This window comes from Schistosoma haematobium, chromosome ZW (assembly GCF_000699445.3).
Source record: "Schistosoma haematobium chromosome ZW, whole genome shotgun sequence".
Classification (NCBI taxonomy): domain Eukaryota; kingdom Metazoa; phylum Platyhelminthes; class Trematoda; order Strigeidida; family Schistosomatidae; genus Schistosoma; species Schistosoma haematobium.
Genome location: NC_067195.1, coordinates 62,689,106 through 62,704,488, shown reverse-complemented (window position 1 = coordinate 62,704,488; position 15,383 = coordinate 62,689,106). Strand labels below are relative to the sequence as shown.

General features: G+C 32.7%; 1 protein-coding gene across 1 annotated transcript in view; it reads left to right on the top strand.

The window, feature by feature from the left end:
* Positions 1–9,104: 9,104 nt before the first annotated feature.
* MS3_00004103 (uncharacterized protein) overlaps positions 9,105–15,383 on the top strand; it is a 29,207-nt gene continuing 22,928 nt past the window's right edge. Inside the window, exon 1 of the mRNA XM_012938267.3 lies at positions 9,105–9,963. Coding sequence (XP_012793721.2) covers positions 9,245–9,963 — 719 coding nt within the window. The 5' untranslated portion in view covers positions 9,105–9,244. The remainder of the gene's footprint in view (positions 9,964–15,383) is intronic.

The window sequence follows — 15,383 nt, the reverse complement described above, 5'->3', positions numbered from 1 at the left end:
AGCCAGATGAATTTTACAGTTACAGATTTACAAGTACTTATTTCATGTTATTGCCAACTATGTCTCTAGATGTGCAAGTGCCTTCCGAAACAGATACATCGACCGAACAGGAAGCATGGCTTATCCCAAACTTTTTGAGCATATTCCAAAAACACCCTCAGTTAAGAAGAATAAGGATTTTCCAAACATCTCTTAGACATAGAGTACCATGTTGATACCTTGAGAATTATAGCCGCTCTCTAGTGTTTTAACACTGAAGCTATTACTATAAGGGGTCAGAAATGTTATGTATGAGTTCAAAAGTAAACAATTATTATGAAGTCCTTGATAATATAAATTCTACTTCACTATATCATATAACCTTTTTAACTCTTTATTTATTTGATCACTTGGGCATTGTGCATAATTCTAGTGTGTTGTCTTGTCTCTACTTCATTTGTATCTTTAATCCATTACATTGATACTCGTTGACATCATAAATACCAGCCAAATTTATTCATGCACTTTCAGTTCACTTTGCCATTTGGATTTCGAAACTCTGTAGGGTTGTAAATAGCTGAAGAGAACCTGATGAAGAAAAAATGAATTCATTTTATTCTTCTCAAATACTTGTCCTTGATCTCTTAAAAATAATAATTTTGTATGACATTTTTCTGGGATGTTTACTGATAAATTTGATTATGATTATTCCTACAAAGAAGGTTGGAATAAGCAAGAAAAAGGAATTTCGGAACTTTTTCTTTTTAATCTCTGACCATTGTATTAATGTAATATTTGTTTAGACCCTATTATTCATCAATAAACAGCGTAAAACATTGTTATAAGATTAAGATGATAATCATGTAAAATGAACAATATTTGCACCTCGTATCAAAAGATAATTATAATAATTTCACTGAATACTGAGGATGATCTAGTAATGTTGGGAACAGTCTGAAAGAATAACCATTGAAATCAAGGTAAAAAGACTCCTCATAGCTAGAAATCTTTTTATCGTCATATAAGACTTTCCTAGATGTGTAAAACAAGTCATATCGAAGTACTGAGAACTGACTATAGAATGCCGTTAGTAAGTCAGTTAGATATAGTGAAAAATTTCTCGATTAAAAATGGTTGAGCTTAGATAATTACGAGAAATTCTCATTTCCATTTTAAAAACTATGAAAAGCTACATTCAATCAGTTAATACAAAGATAGGCTAAAACGTAATATCAAATCAGTCAATATAGTGACTAACTTGTATAGTCATGAGTGAAACACAGTTATTTTTTTAGGACAGAATTTTGGCATTAGTTACTCCAAACTGATTCCCTTGGGATTTCATCTGAGTCATCACATTTTGTATATAATATCCTAATTTTACTTTGATCGTTAAAGTCTAAAGCATTTTATTCATCTAATGACCCAAATAACATAGTCATATTTTATGAGAATCTGAAAATAAACAGAATGAGATAAAGTCACATTAAACTGAGTTATTTTCACTTTGATGAAACCTTTTAAATAATTTTCTCTTTTCTACTTGTTTACACAAATTATATGAAGTTTTTCGATTCCTATCCATTATAATATAAAAGACGTTTGAGCTGGCTAAAACTGTATAACATAAGGCCGAAAAAGAAAATCATTCACTAAATAATAAAATTTCATTCAAAAGTTGGTGGTTGCTTTGATTTAATTCAGTTGGTTCCCTTTAAGAATTAGAATAACTTACCTACTTACTTACCCACTTACGCCTGCTACTCCTCGTGAAGGATCATAGGCCGCTCACCAGCATTCTCCATCCAACCCTGTCCTGGGCAATCCTTTCTAGCTCCTTCCAGTTGTGATTCATCCTTTTCATATCTGCTTTTATTTCCCGACGTAATGTGTTCTTTGTCCTTCCTCTTTTCCGCTTCCCTTCAGGACTCCACGTTACGGTTTGCCTCATGATACAGTTTGATGAGTTGCGCAATGTATGTCCTATCCATTTCCATCGTCTTTTCCTAATTTCTTTTTCAGCTGGAAGCTATTTTGTTCTCTCCCAGAGAAGGCTGTTGCTGATGGTATCCGGCCAATGGATGTTGAGTATCTTGTGTAAACATCCATTTATAAATACTTGTACCTTCTGAGGAACTATATAGTGTCGAAGAAGTTTCCATAACATCCTCCTATCGACACTGTCAAATGCCTTTTCATAATCAGTGACGTTGATGTGCAGTGACGAGTTCCACTCAACTGATTGTCCGATGATGATCCTTAGTGTCGCAATTTGGTCTGTGCACGACCAATCTTTACGGAATCCAGCTTGTTGATCTCGAAGTTGAGCGTCTACAGCATCTTTCATCCGGTTCAGCAAAGCTCTGTTAAAGGCTTTTCCTGGTACTGACAGTAGTGTGATGTCTCTGTACTTTTCACATTTGCTCAGATCTCCTTTCTTTGGAATCTTGATGAGGTGTCCTTCTTTCCAGTTCATCGGCACTTGGTCCTCCCCCCCAAATCTTTTTGAATAGAAGGTGAAGCATGTTTGTATTTACTTCGATGTCTGATTTCAGTGCTTCAGCTGGTATGTTGTCGGGTCCTGCTGCTTTCCCGCTCTTGATTTGTCTGACGGCCATTCCGATTTTTTCCGTCGTCGGTGGATTGATCTGTGTGCTGCTTCGATGTCCGGTGGATTCAGTAGAGCCGGCCTATTCAGGAGTTCCTCGAAGTACTCTACCCATCTGTTCCGCTGTTGTTGAATTCCAGTGAATGTCCTACCTTCTTTATCTTTGACCGGTCTCTCTGGTTTACTATATTTCCTTGCTAGTTTCTTCGTTGTATCGTAAAGCTGTTTCATATTTCCTTCTCTTGCAGCTTTTTCTGCCGTCGTTGCTAATTCTTCCACGTATTTCTTCCTGTCGGCTCTAATGCTCCTCTTCACTTGCTTGTTTGCTTCTATGTATTCAGCTTGTGCTTGGACTTTCTCTGCTCGTGTTCGGCTGTTGTTAATTGCTGTCTTCTTGTTCTTCCTTTCTTTGATTTTGTCCAGTGTTTCTATAGAGATCCATTCCTTATGATGGTGTTTCTTTAGGGCCAGAACCTCTTGACACGTTGAAGTCAATGTTTCTTTGATGCCTTTCCAGTTGTCCTCCATGGTAGTTTCTTCTTCCTTCAGTAGATCTTGAAGTGCTTGGAACCTGTTGTTGAGAACTATCTTGAATTCATTGAGTTTGTCAGTATCTCGAAGGAAGGCTGTATTGAACCTTTGTATTGCTGTTTGTCCACTTGTCCAGTTCTTCTTTAGCTTCAGTTTTAAATTGGCTACAATTAGGTGGTGATCTGAAGCTATGTCAGCACCTCTCCTGGTTCTCACATCTTCCATTGTCCTTCGGAATTTTTTGTTGATGTAAATATGATCTATTTGGTTCTCTGTAGTGTGGTCCGGTGAGATCCATGTAGCCTTGTGTATACGCTTGTGTGAAAATATTGTGCCTCCTATGACCAATTTGTTGAATGCACATAGATTTGCAAATCTTTCTCCATTTTCGTTTCTTTCTCCCAGTCCATGTCGTCCCATAATATCTTCATATCCAGTGTTGTCTATTCCGACTTTGGCATTTAGATCTCCCATTAGAATGGTGAGGTCCTTTCTTGGGCATTTCTCTATGATTGACTGCAGCTGCTCGTAGAATTGATCTTTAATGTCGTCGTTGGTATCATTGGTGGGTGCATAACATTGGATAATGTTAATAATATGAACTCATTATATATCATTCACTTAATTCCTCTTGTACGACTATATAGTTTACTGCAAGTCCAAAGTCTGGATAAAGAAGAGAGTTTGAAAATGACGTTACCAACCCTATCTCGTAGAAATAAAAACAAAAAAGCTAAGCACAATAAACAACTTAGACCATTTAAATTCCGCCCTCTGAGTTCAAAGAAATCCGAGATTCTTCGGAAGTCATGAGGCCGATGCCTCTTCTAACAACCAGAGCAACAATTTTTATAGGTAGATGGAACGTCCGGACAATGTGGGCGACTGGGAGGACCGGTCAAACTGCAAAAGAAATGAGGAGATACAACTTGGCGGTCCACGAAATCAGCGCGACCCACTGGACTGAAGCTGGACAGAAAAGCTTATATTCAGGAGAGATGCTGTTGCACTGTGATCACGAAGAGAAAAATACTCCACATACATGGAGTTGCTCTGATGCTGTCCAAAGAAACACGAAATCCACTTATACGATGGGAATCTCATGGATCCAGGATCACCAAAATATTCTTCAGAACAAAGAAGGACGAAATCACAATAAATGTTATCTAGTGTTATGTACCCTTTGATGATAGCAGCGACGACGATAAAAATCAGTTTTACGACAGGTGCGAAGTGCTCAGGAAAGAACCTGATCGTCCTGATGGGAGATTTAAACACTAAAGTCGGAATGGACACAATATTAATTTTCTTACTCTTCATAGATAGCTTGATAAACGTTAAGAAGAGTATATCACAGTTGAATCGAAGAGTAGAACATAACTGATACATGCTGTTTCCAGAGAAGCTAATGAAACCTTAATTTACCAACAAAAGAAATGAAAGTGCATGGTATTTTTCTATAACTTCTCAAAAGGAATTAAACTTACTACTAAAACTTTACCTAAGTGAATAGTAAATTGGAAAAAAATATACTGGTGTAATATTGTCGAAAGAATTACCATCAGGAAAAATAACAAATATAATACGCATTTCACAGTAGTATTAATGAGCTCATTTTAATGTTGAATAAATAAATTCCCATGTCAAGTTCTCATAGAATTCAATAAAAAATGACTAGTTGTTCAGAAGCAAACCATCAAACTTGATGAAATTGAATGCTAAAACTATGATACCTTTCATTTAAGAGTCTAAAATAAGTGAATTATATGACAAGGTCGTTTGAAAAAATATCCATTTATAAGATAATGACTGAAAAGAATAACTTTTAAATTGGGATAACTTGTTCACTTGTTTTAAGTTTTATAATTCGTTATTTATTGATTGTTTAAGTGTACACATAACTTCTCTTGGACTGTATTATGATATCATTGATTTAGTCTTATGGTCGATTATTTCGATATAAAATCAAAAGACCGAAACACCAATCTGAAGGACTTAGGAATATTTTTAAATTTATTGTGCAAACATTAAAATTAATAAAAATCTGATTTGATATTTTTAAGAGGTATTTCCTAGAATTCTAGTCAGGAGCAGTGAGCAGTGGAGTTCAACTGTGTCTGTTGTGAAGCAGTAACTCACTGAAGACAATGGTGGATGGTGGGGCAATTTTGTTGGTTGTTTGAAGTCAGACATAAACACCGTTGGATGCTGACTAGCTCAGTGGTATGGAGGTTAAGTGTTCGCGCACAAAATCGAAGGTTTTGTGTTTGAATCGCACAAGTGGGATCGTGGACGCGTACTACGGTGGAGTCCCATACTAGGACGAAACAGCCGTCCAGTGTTTCCAGGTTTTCCATGGCAGTCTAGCTTTAATCGACTCATGAATTCAATTATTAAATAAAATATTGTTTAAAACTTAAATTCTTAAGCATTTTATGCACATAATTTATTAATAAATTTCATTTTGTTCTCTAATATTTCTCTACGAATTTATGAACAAGTGATTATTAAGTTTTGATAAGCTTTTTCAAGCATTTGAATAATTTTTTACAATTTATTCTTTTGTTTTGTTTTTCTTTAGACTTGAATAATTAATAAAAAAACTTAGTTGGCAGCAATAATGAAAATGAAAGTCAGGGTTATCATTATCTTATATCGTTTCTGCCAACTTAAATAAGTAAATATTCGATAGTTTAGTGTTTGTAAATCAATTAAAAATTGTGCTAATGAAACTAGGTGATCATTATATTAAGTTTTAGAATACGACAATGATTATTGTTTAATGATAATTTCTAATTTTGAATCAGTCAGAATCTTCTAATATCAACTATAAAATATATGAACTCACTTAGGCTAGACGGATGATCCACAATAATTCTTCATCCTTAATTAATCCACAAGCTAAGATGAAACTTTCAGGAAAGGTTTCTTACGAAATCCAAAAAAAGACGATACTACTCTGTTTATATAGGAACACTAAATGATTCTGGAATAACAAAATTAACAAGCTAAAAGTAACGACAGCTAGTCAGTTGACACTAATAGTCATTACGGAAATATGAATTAAAAAATGTTTTACTGGGGTTATCCTTCAAATAACTTAAGGTCTACTTAGTACATTTAATTGATGAAAAAATGTATGTAGGATCACGTTGCTTCAAAGTCATGACTGTAATTCCAAATTATCAGTCTAAACGTTTTACATACACAGTAGTTTTACTCAACATTGATTTTTATACAAAATGGCTAAATTCTATAATTACGTTCTGAAAGGTCAGTTCATTATTTCACTTTCACAAATTAAACCTAAAAGAAAGAATAATACGGATAAGTGTTTGGTTGTATATGAAGGCTCTACAAGTCCCTGTTAGTATGCATGACACCATCGAACTGCTATGTCAAAATTTAATGGTTTAGCTTCTCACTTTTACGAAAGTTTTAGTATGTTACGACCATCATTTGGTATCATTGATGAATGATTAGCTCACTGCTATCTGAAATTTGCAAGCAATCAAAATTTCAATGAAAAATAGAGCAGATTTTTAATGTGATCATTATAGGTTTCATAGAATTGTACAGAAATTAACTTTGAATAAACCTCTACAAGATAATATCTGCAATAAATCACAAGGACAATCACTGACAGTTTTCTAAACTAAAAAACAAAACAAGAATTATGTTCAGTGTTAAACAGAGTAGTTACATATTTCTAATTATCACATAAGCTTTCACTTCAAAGTGGATAATCATTAATCAGATTATCAGAAAAAGCATACATAAATGAATTCATTTTTTGACATATCGAAATTATTGAGATTAGATTAAATTTGAGTCTTAGCTCATCAATATTGGTTTTAAAATTTGAAACATCTCATCGTTAAATCCACTTCGTATGATTTTACCTGAATCTTCTCATTGATTTTTAAAACTCCAATCGATCAGTCCTTTATTGGCAAATATACATACTGTCAGTACTGCCCCGATATTGCCTTAATTCAGGAGCATTCTAAGCAAAGATGGATAGTGGTTAGCAGTGGAATCCAGGACGCATGTTTAGTCCTATTTGTGACTTCTGGATCCCACTGCTAACCACTATCCATCTTTGCTTATCTTATCGTCAATTTAACACTCTTTGAAATGAAAATAAACAGTCAAATGTTTTCGTCACAGTTAAATTCCTTGTCATGGAATAATAATTCACTTCGCTAACATTATATATTTCTGTTTTATCTTAAAAACACATGGATACATTAACAACAATTTTGAAAATTATCCTTTCTTTTTTAAGTCATTAATTGCACGACCATTTGATGATGCACAACAATTATTTTTAATTTTCTGAATATCTCATATTTCAAATTTCACATATGATGTAGATATGAAACAGCATGAAACTAAAGTCACCCTAATAAGTCAATTTGTAGAAAAGTTTAGTTTTATTATTTAGTATATTACAACATTTTGCCTGATATTGTGAACTCCGGTTGAAGGCATATCCAGCTGACGAGTCTTAAGTGTGACGAAACGTGCGTCCTGGATACCACCACTAGCCACTACCTATCTTTACTTATAATGCATGTGAATCAGAGCAATATCGAAGCAATGCTCACAGTATGCACATATGCCAATAAGTGACTGATCAATTGGAGCCCTAAACATCAATGGGAAGATTCAAGTAAACAATATCAAGTGAATGTAATACCGCTGTGCTATACATTCTGACCATATAAGATTATTTCACAGTTATAATTCAAATGAACTGACAAGATTTTAAGTTTGGTGACGTGTCTCCTTAACCGTTTTTTTATATAGAAATAAGTTTTTGTTATCATACTAGTAAGTGAAAGAATCTGTATCTAGAACTACTATTATTTTAAACATTTATCCACAGAATATTTTGTTCTAACTGAAGAAGTAATTATTTGAGGAAAAGTATATGCCGTGAAACTAATTTGATTATAATTAATAAGTTCCAAAGAATTTGATTTTAAGAGTACAGTGGTATTTCATACCAAACAGTAACATTTAAAAATAATCCATCCAATTACCATAGTAATTTTTATATAAAACCTGGGTTAATTCGTACAATATTCGTACACTATCTGTTATTGGCATAGCATACCAGTTCCAGAATCATTGGTATTAACCATGTATTTGAATTTTATAGAAGTAGATAACGTGTAGTGGTCAGTAAAGTATCCGATAATTCGGCATAAAATATTTTTATCTGCCACATATTTGCAAGTAGTAAACACCTAAATATCTTCAAAATGAAAATAATTATCAATACCTTATGTCTTCAAAATCCTAAACTTATCGTAAAGTAATATAATGTGTTACATAATTTTCATTTCATCAGACCTTACTACTTCAACCACCGATACTGCAGAAGGTCATTAATTGATCCTAGCTTTTGTTGTCAAGTTTTGAGAGTAAAAATGGTCAACAGTGAAAAGAAACAAATCAGAGGGTATTGTACTAGGAGTGTAATATGCAATTATTTTCTCACGTCTTTTTATTTAACCTAAATGTAGTTTTCCAGATATATAACTTAATCAATTACTAAAATACTCCTGTTCAAAAACAATGATAATAACTGAAAGTTTTTCTGCCAACAAGCAAGACATGATTCAATTTCACCTTCTAGCTGTGTGTTATATATGAATTATTAAATAAAATAAATGGTATTTTGTAACTTTTCACGATTTAAAAACACAATAGTAATTTGCATATTTTTGAATGTTAAAGCTATTCACTCTCCCAAATACTTATCACGTCTAGACTAGCAAGTGAATAAACAGTTTCAAAGTCAACTACAAAACACTAATCAATTTTAGTGACATGGCTACAGGTAATAAGTTATTTATTCTGGTCCAATCATATAGGGAAATAATTCTAGAAGCCTTCCTATTGGTTATACTGTTAGGCCGATAGTTATGAATGACTTCTATTTGTCCACTTAAATCTGTTTAAAAAGATAGCAAATAATTTATCTTTAATGACTTTCAGTTAAATTCTTTACTAGCAGTAATGTTTAATGCAATTTTAACTATTCTGATTAAAAAATGAAAACATTTTAACATTATAATGTAAATTATCATCTGTTATTCTCTTATTCTTGAATTTATGAATACAAAAATGAGTGATAAAAAGGTACCACAATTTTTTATTCCAGCCTCTTATAAAGGTCATCAAACCAGTCCAACACCTGTTTCATCTAATAATCTACGTTCACAAAATTCAACTAGTATCAACGATACACAACATCAACGAAATCTTACAAATCAACTGTCAACTGAATTGAATCCTAATTCTCCTGGAATAAAATATGTTAATGGAAAACGAGGAGATCAGAAACAATCATTATTATTCCCTTCACCTACTGGAACATTAGATTTGTCACACTATAATTTTGTACCTACACAAGCAGATAATACTAATAACACGATTATTACCACTAATGCTAACAACAATAAAGATACTAAGTCTAAACGACTAAATGGTCGATTATCTAATCAGGTATCGGCAACAAATAATCGGTTGAATGATACACTCATTGATAATAATAATAATAATGCAGAATTTATGGATTCAGCACAAACAGCTGAAAATGGTGATAAAGAGAAAAAACGTAGACGGTTTCGCAGACCACGGAAAAATAGTAAATTAGATAGATTAATACGTTTCCTTGAAGATAAACGTGTCAAAGATGATGGTAATGGTGAAGAGTTAGAAGATTTACAAATGCCAAGATTAAGAAAAGTTTTAAATATTATATTTGTAACATTAGGTGTTTGTTTTCTACTGGCTGTGATAATTGTCATATTGTATACAACATTTGCTGGGTAAGCAATAATTTCTTTTATAATTATAATTACTTATATAATAGCTTAGCATCATTAACCTTGATAAAAACACTTTCTTCTTATATAGGTTAAGATTTCGTAAGTTTTCTTTAGAAATACTAAAGTCTAATCTTAATCTATTGACTAGAGAAATTCCCATTAGTATATTTGCTATAATTAGATATATGTAGGAAACCGGAAATGAAAACTATTTAAATGTTGGTAGTTATTCCTTTTATAATAGTCATTTATGGTTCGTATTCAACGTGGCGACTGAAGAAATATTGGGAAGAAAAACCGGGATTTAGTTGTGACTTAAAGTATGCACCAGTTATTCTTTAAAGTGAATAGTGCGAAAAAAAATACTTATCCTTAATGCATAATTTTATGTTGTTGTTAAAAAAAATTGAAAATATTCATATAACATGGTGACCATTCTTCTGTAGCCAACATATCATTTTTATTTAATGGTTAGTATTTCTTACAAACAAATGCAAATTATCATTCCAAATTATTGGTACAACCTTGTCATGAATTTAGTTTCTATTCATTTACCTCAGTCATCTAGCATGAGCGTAAGAAATTTCTGATAGTAACAAATAACAACTGCGGAATGATGTATCTCAGTATGTTCTGATTGGTGTAATATGTTTAATAGGAAACTTGTATCACTGTTGCATATTTAGATACGCTATGGTTGTTAGTAAAAACTGATGTAGTAACATTTAAAATCATCTAGCTAACGACCTTCCCCTAAAATTGCATTTCCTCCCGTCAGTTCTTTCCTATCATTTACAAGCAAGTAAATAGATCTCATCATGAAACTAGTAATACTTCCTGCTAATTAAAGATTGAAGAACTGTTTTCTATTCAACACCTATCAATAGAATATAGGATATTCAGTTTAGTGTATGTTTTTTCAGTGAAGTATGCAGAAGACAAAATTTTTTACACGTCACATATTTTTATTATAATAAGGAAACTTGAAACTTGATACGGTATATTTCAAATTACCTTTTGAGATAGGTTCACCTGAGGTCTGATTTAACTTAACTAGCTACTTTCAATAATTATTAGATTGCCCCACGATATGAAATCCTTTTCATAATTATATAATAAACTGAAATCTATACTACTAACTCCACAAATCTCCATCTTGACAATAATCATTTGCCCACTAGTGACTAGCTTTAAGATGGATTTCCTGGACTTTTAGTGCAAAGCCGTAAACACTGGGGTACAGTCAGTGTCGGATGTGTGACAGTTATCCACCACAGACAATGAATGAAGTGTTGCACAAGATCATCGACCGATTGGAGTTAGACTGTTTATTCAAACACACACGTAGGAAGACAAATTAATGATTTATTTTGTAGAGAACCGGAACCCATATAATAATAGTGGCCAGGAAGGATACGGTGCTACTAAGAGAATGACTAAACCAGAAAGGTAACAAATACTCCAGACATTATTTTCACCATAGTGGAAAGAGTTGTTAACGTGAATGAATTCCATAAAGACCAAAAATTCCCTAAATTTTAAAGTGAATCCAGTAACAAAGTAAGGGACGTCAAAATAACTAACCAATAAAAACATCATTGCTGATATTGTCGTACGTGAGGGAGTTTCTAAGAAACATATCTCCCAGTAGATCAAACTTTCGAAGAAGCAATCATAATAACTAGGTACTGGTAAGTCGACATCAAAATTCAGGCATACGGATTACTCTAAAACAAAAATATGTATAGACATTAAATATGCATTAGGAATATGATTATAAAGATTTTCACATACCGTAATTAATGGAGTTTAGTTCAAAAAAATATGAGAAACAAGAACAGAAGATAACATATTGAACATAATAATATTGATTATTACTGATATATTCAAGACAAGGCTATTTACAAAATTGGTTGAGATTATAAGTGATAATAAAAAGGCAATCAATAAAAACAAATTGTTAACTAAGGGATGCTATTGAAGGCCCTGGTTAACATGAAATCCAAGGTAACACCGTAACTGAATTTTAATGGAGTTTCTTCATAAATTAAAATAAATGGTGTAACTGGTAGACTTTAAAATAATATGGCTATCTTATCACGGTAATGAGTTGTTTACACATTCTGTATACAAAGGTCAGGTCGAAAGTACTTGATAACAATTACCTCTGCAAAGAGATTTATTTATTTATTTGAACACAAGGAGGCACCAAATACATATGCTCCACACAAATCTCATTTGATATGTGTGAGGGCTGTGATACTGCACGGGTGCCCAAAAAGAATCAGGTGGTTTTCTTGGAGGGCCACACCCGGAGCCTTCGACCTGAAGGTTTGATCCACAAGGCAGTGGAGCACCATATGGAGATGCAGTCCCATAGTAGCCGGTGACCAACGATTGGTTCATACGCCATTTGTCCCCTCAGGATCCTTGAGCCCATGTGCACCATTGGTTTGGAATCAGGGTTTCCCAACTGTCCTAGGTGGACCCTCGTGCCCACCGACCCGGTTAAAGCGCCAAACATTCGCTTTTCGCCCTCTCAATTTCGTAAACAAAATCCCCGCCACGAGAATGCAATGAGTAGGACTACCCTGGCAGGGGTCATATACGCGTGGCCATGTGAGAGCATTTCGAGAGGGAGAGAGGACTCTCCCTACTCTCGGCCGTACCAGGGCATTTGGGGGCAAAGTAAGAGCGGTAGTTGCTACTTGTTAATTATTTTCACCGCCTTCAGGATGTCCACGTTGCGTAACAATAATATTACTATTGTAAATTCAAGACGTTTTTAGCTGATGAGAAGCCTTGAAATATAAGGAATTCAAGGGATCCAGATAATGTTTTCCTTGCTTTATATAAATTTTAAAGTTTAAAAAGCCATGATTACTAGATTAACATATTACAATAAAGAAATGGTCAAATTAGGAATTATTTCAAGGTTTAGTAAGATAAGCCATTGTTCAGAATGTTACAAAACTGGTGCACATCACTTAAGATTTTACGGAACAAGATTCTTCCTAAGATAAAATTTAGGTAAGAGGATTTAACTTATAAAGAGATATTCAAATTCTAATGATGAGAGATCATTCATTCTTAATTATTGAAATTCTAAGGATTCCAGAGAATGTCCATAGACATGGAACTAAGACCAACCTGATACCTCTAAACTCATCGAAATAAATCCCATGTATTGGTATACACAGCAAAATTAGTCACATAGTCAGAGGTTAACAGAACAGAGTACCCATCGAGAATAAAATTCACATAAAATCAACAAAACGCGCAAGAACGATAAACTACAAACAAAATCATGATAACGAAGGGACTGAGCTTTCGCAGTGAAAAACTAATTAGCTGATTAATCCTTTCCAATGATTTAGTTCCCAAAACAGTATTAATGAAGGCTCATAAATAGAGGTATACTTAGAAATAAACATCCCACTTATTCTCAGTCTTGTTTCATTAAATTTATAAAATAATCTTAATAAAAGCTTTGAATAACAACAGATTTTTGTAAACTGTTTGCGTATCGAAAAATGCAAGATGACTTTTATTGTATAAAAAGTCTCGATCAATTCTTCGATTATGACTAGAAAACTCATCACATATAAGGTATGTTATTTTGTCAGACCCTTTCTTTATCTTAGAAGTGGTTAATAAAAATAACTCATTCATACTCATCCAAACTTTTAGTCCTTCTTGAGTTTATTTTTATATAAATTTGTTGACAATAGGTGTGAATACAATATTTTTTCTAAATATGATAGTGATCATCAAATGAAATTTCAAGTCGGCTTCCTGTTTTTAGTATGAACCCAACAGTTCAACTGAATGGTTGACTTTAGTCTGTAACTTTCTAATTATTTGAGAAATAATTTCATTATAATATATTTCCTAGCGTACATGTTAATAGAATTAGGTTCGACTAAAAATGTAGGTCGTGTAAATGCTTATATATATATAACTGTGAATATATAGGTCATTTATGTTTTTAAAAAAATTATTTTACTTATAGTATTTTCAGATTGAGACGTTTATGGAGATTTTTTGACTAGGAGATAATTTACTTCATGAACTAACTTTAGTTAACATACTGCTAAAAACTAAAAAAATATTAGATAGTTCCTTTGTTCTTGTTTGTGATGGTTCAATAGCTATTACTTTATGATTTTGCCAACGGTTGAAACTATTATTATCCAACTACTCGGTAAATGGATTATCACTAGAATACTGATTCGAAATCCAGAGCTTCACATATTTAAGCTTAGTTAACTCTTGACATTCCATGACAATCATTCAGTGCCATCTGTAATACTTGCCTCACTCTTGATGAGGTCAAAGGACAAAGGTCACGGCTGTAATAAAAAAGATAAGGACGATATAAATACTAAGTACTCCTTGGTTTTCAAGTATTGTTTAAGTGAATTCACCCTGTGATCTCCTCGAGAACTGTTTTGTCTTATCTCTCGTCCCAGGGAAGTTGATGACGGCTTAGTTATGGTAGATCTCAAACTAAGACTTAACATTTGTCTAGTGTTTCCTGTCTGTCCATAATTCTTCAACTGATTTCATTTTCCTAATAAAAACTATTTTGGGATTATTCTGTTTTGGCAATGTATGTCACTTAGCAAAGTTCCTACTTTTGATTTCCTTTATTCTGTAGGCAAACATATTGTATATTTTTGAGATAGAATGTTATAATTATATTCAGAATAAATAGCCAGATTATTCTTTTGTCTAGTTTACCATTCTTATAGGCTACAATATGTAATTCTAGATTAATATAAACTTTCTGCTTTACTATGAGTATTATATAGTTTTCTGCCAAGTGTGATAAAGGTATTGATAGATTATAATTTGGAGAACCAAACAACATTACAGCTCAGTATTAATTAATTAATACACAGATGTGAACATTAACTACATGGTGTACTTGTGAATATTCTGTAAAAAAATTGGTTTCATCGTTCATCTGTAATATAATATTTCATACATAAATTTATCTACTATGTCACCAATAGTTACGCTGTAAGTATATAAGGAAATCACTTAACTAAAGTAAATATGATTTATCACTGTCAATAATTAAATAATTTCATCCCTAATTCTAAGAAGAGGTGTTTCCTGTTGGTTGATTATAAATTTTTATGTAACCTACAACCACTTTATATCAATTAACAAATGGGATTAATATGATTTAAAGAAATTTTAATATAAAATCTTATATAATCAAATTAAATTAAGCCAAATGGTTAAATCCATCTAATATTATCAACGATTTTGATCGTATGTGAAATAAATAACTTTTTAACCTTGATATCTTGATAAATAAATATCAGTTGAACCGAAAGAAAAATATTAGATCATAAACAAGTATGTTGTTCACTTCTATCATCAATGGGAAGTATGACTACTAAACCACT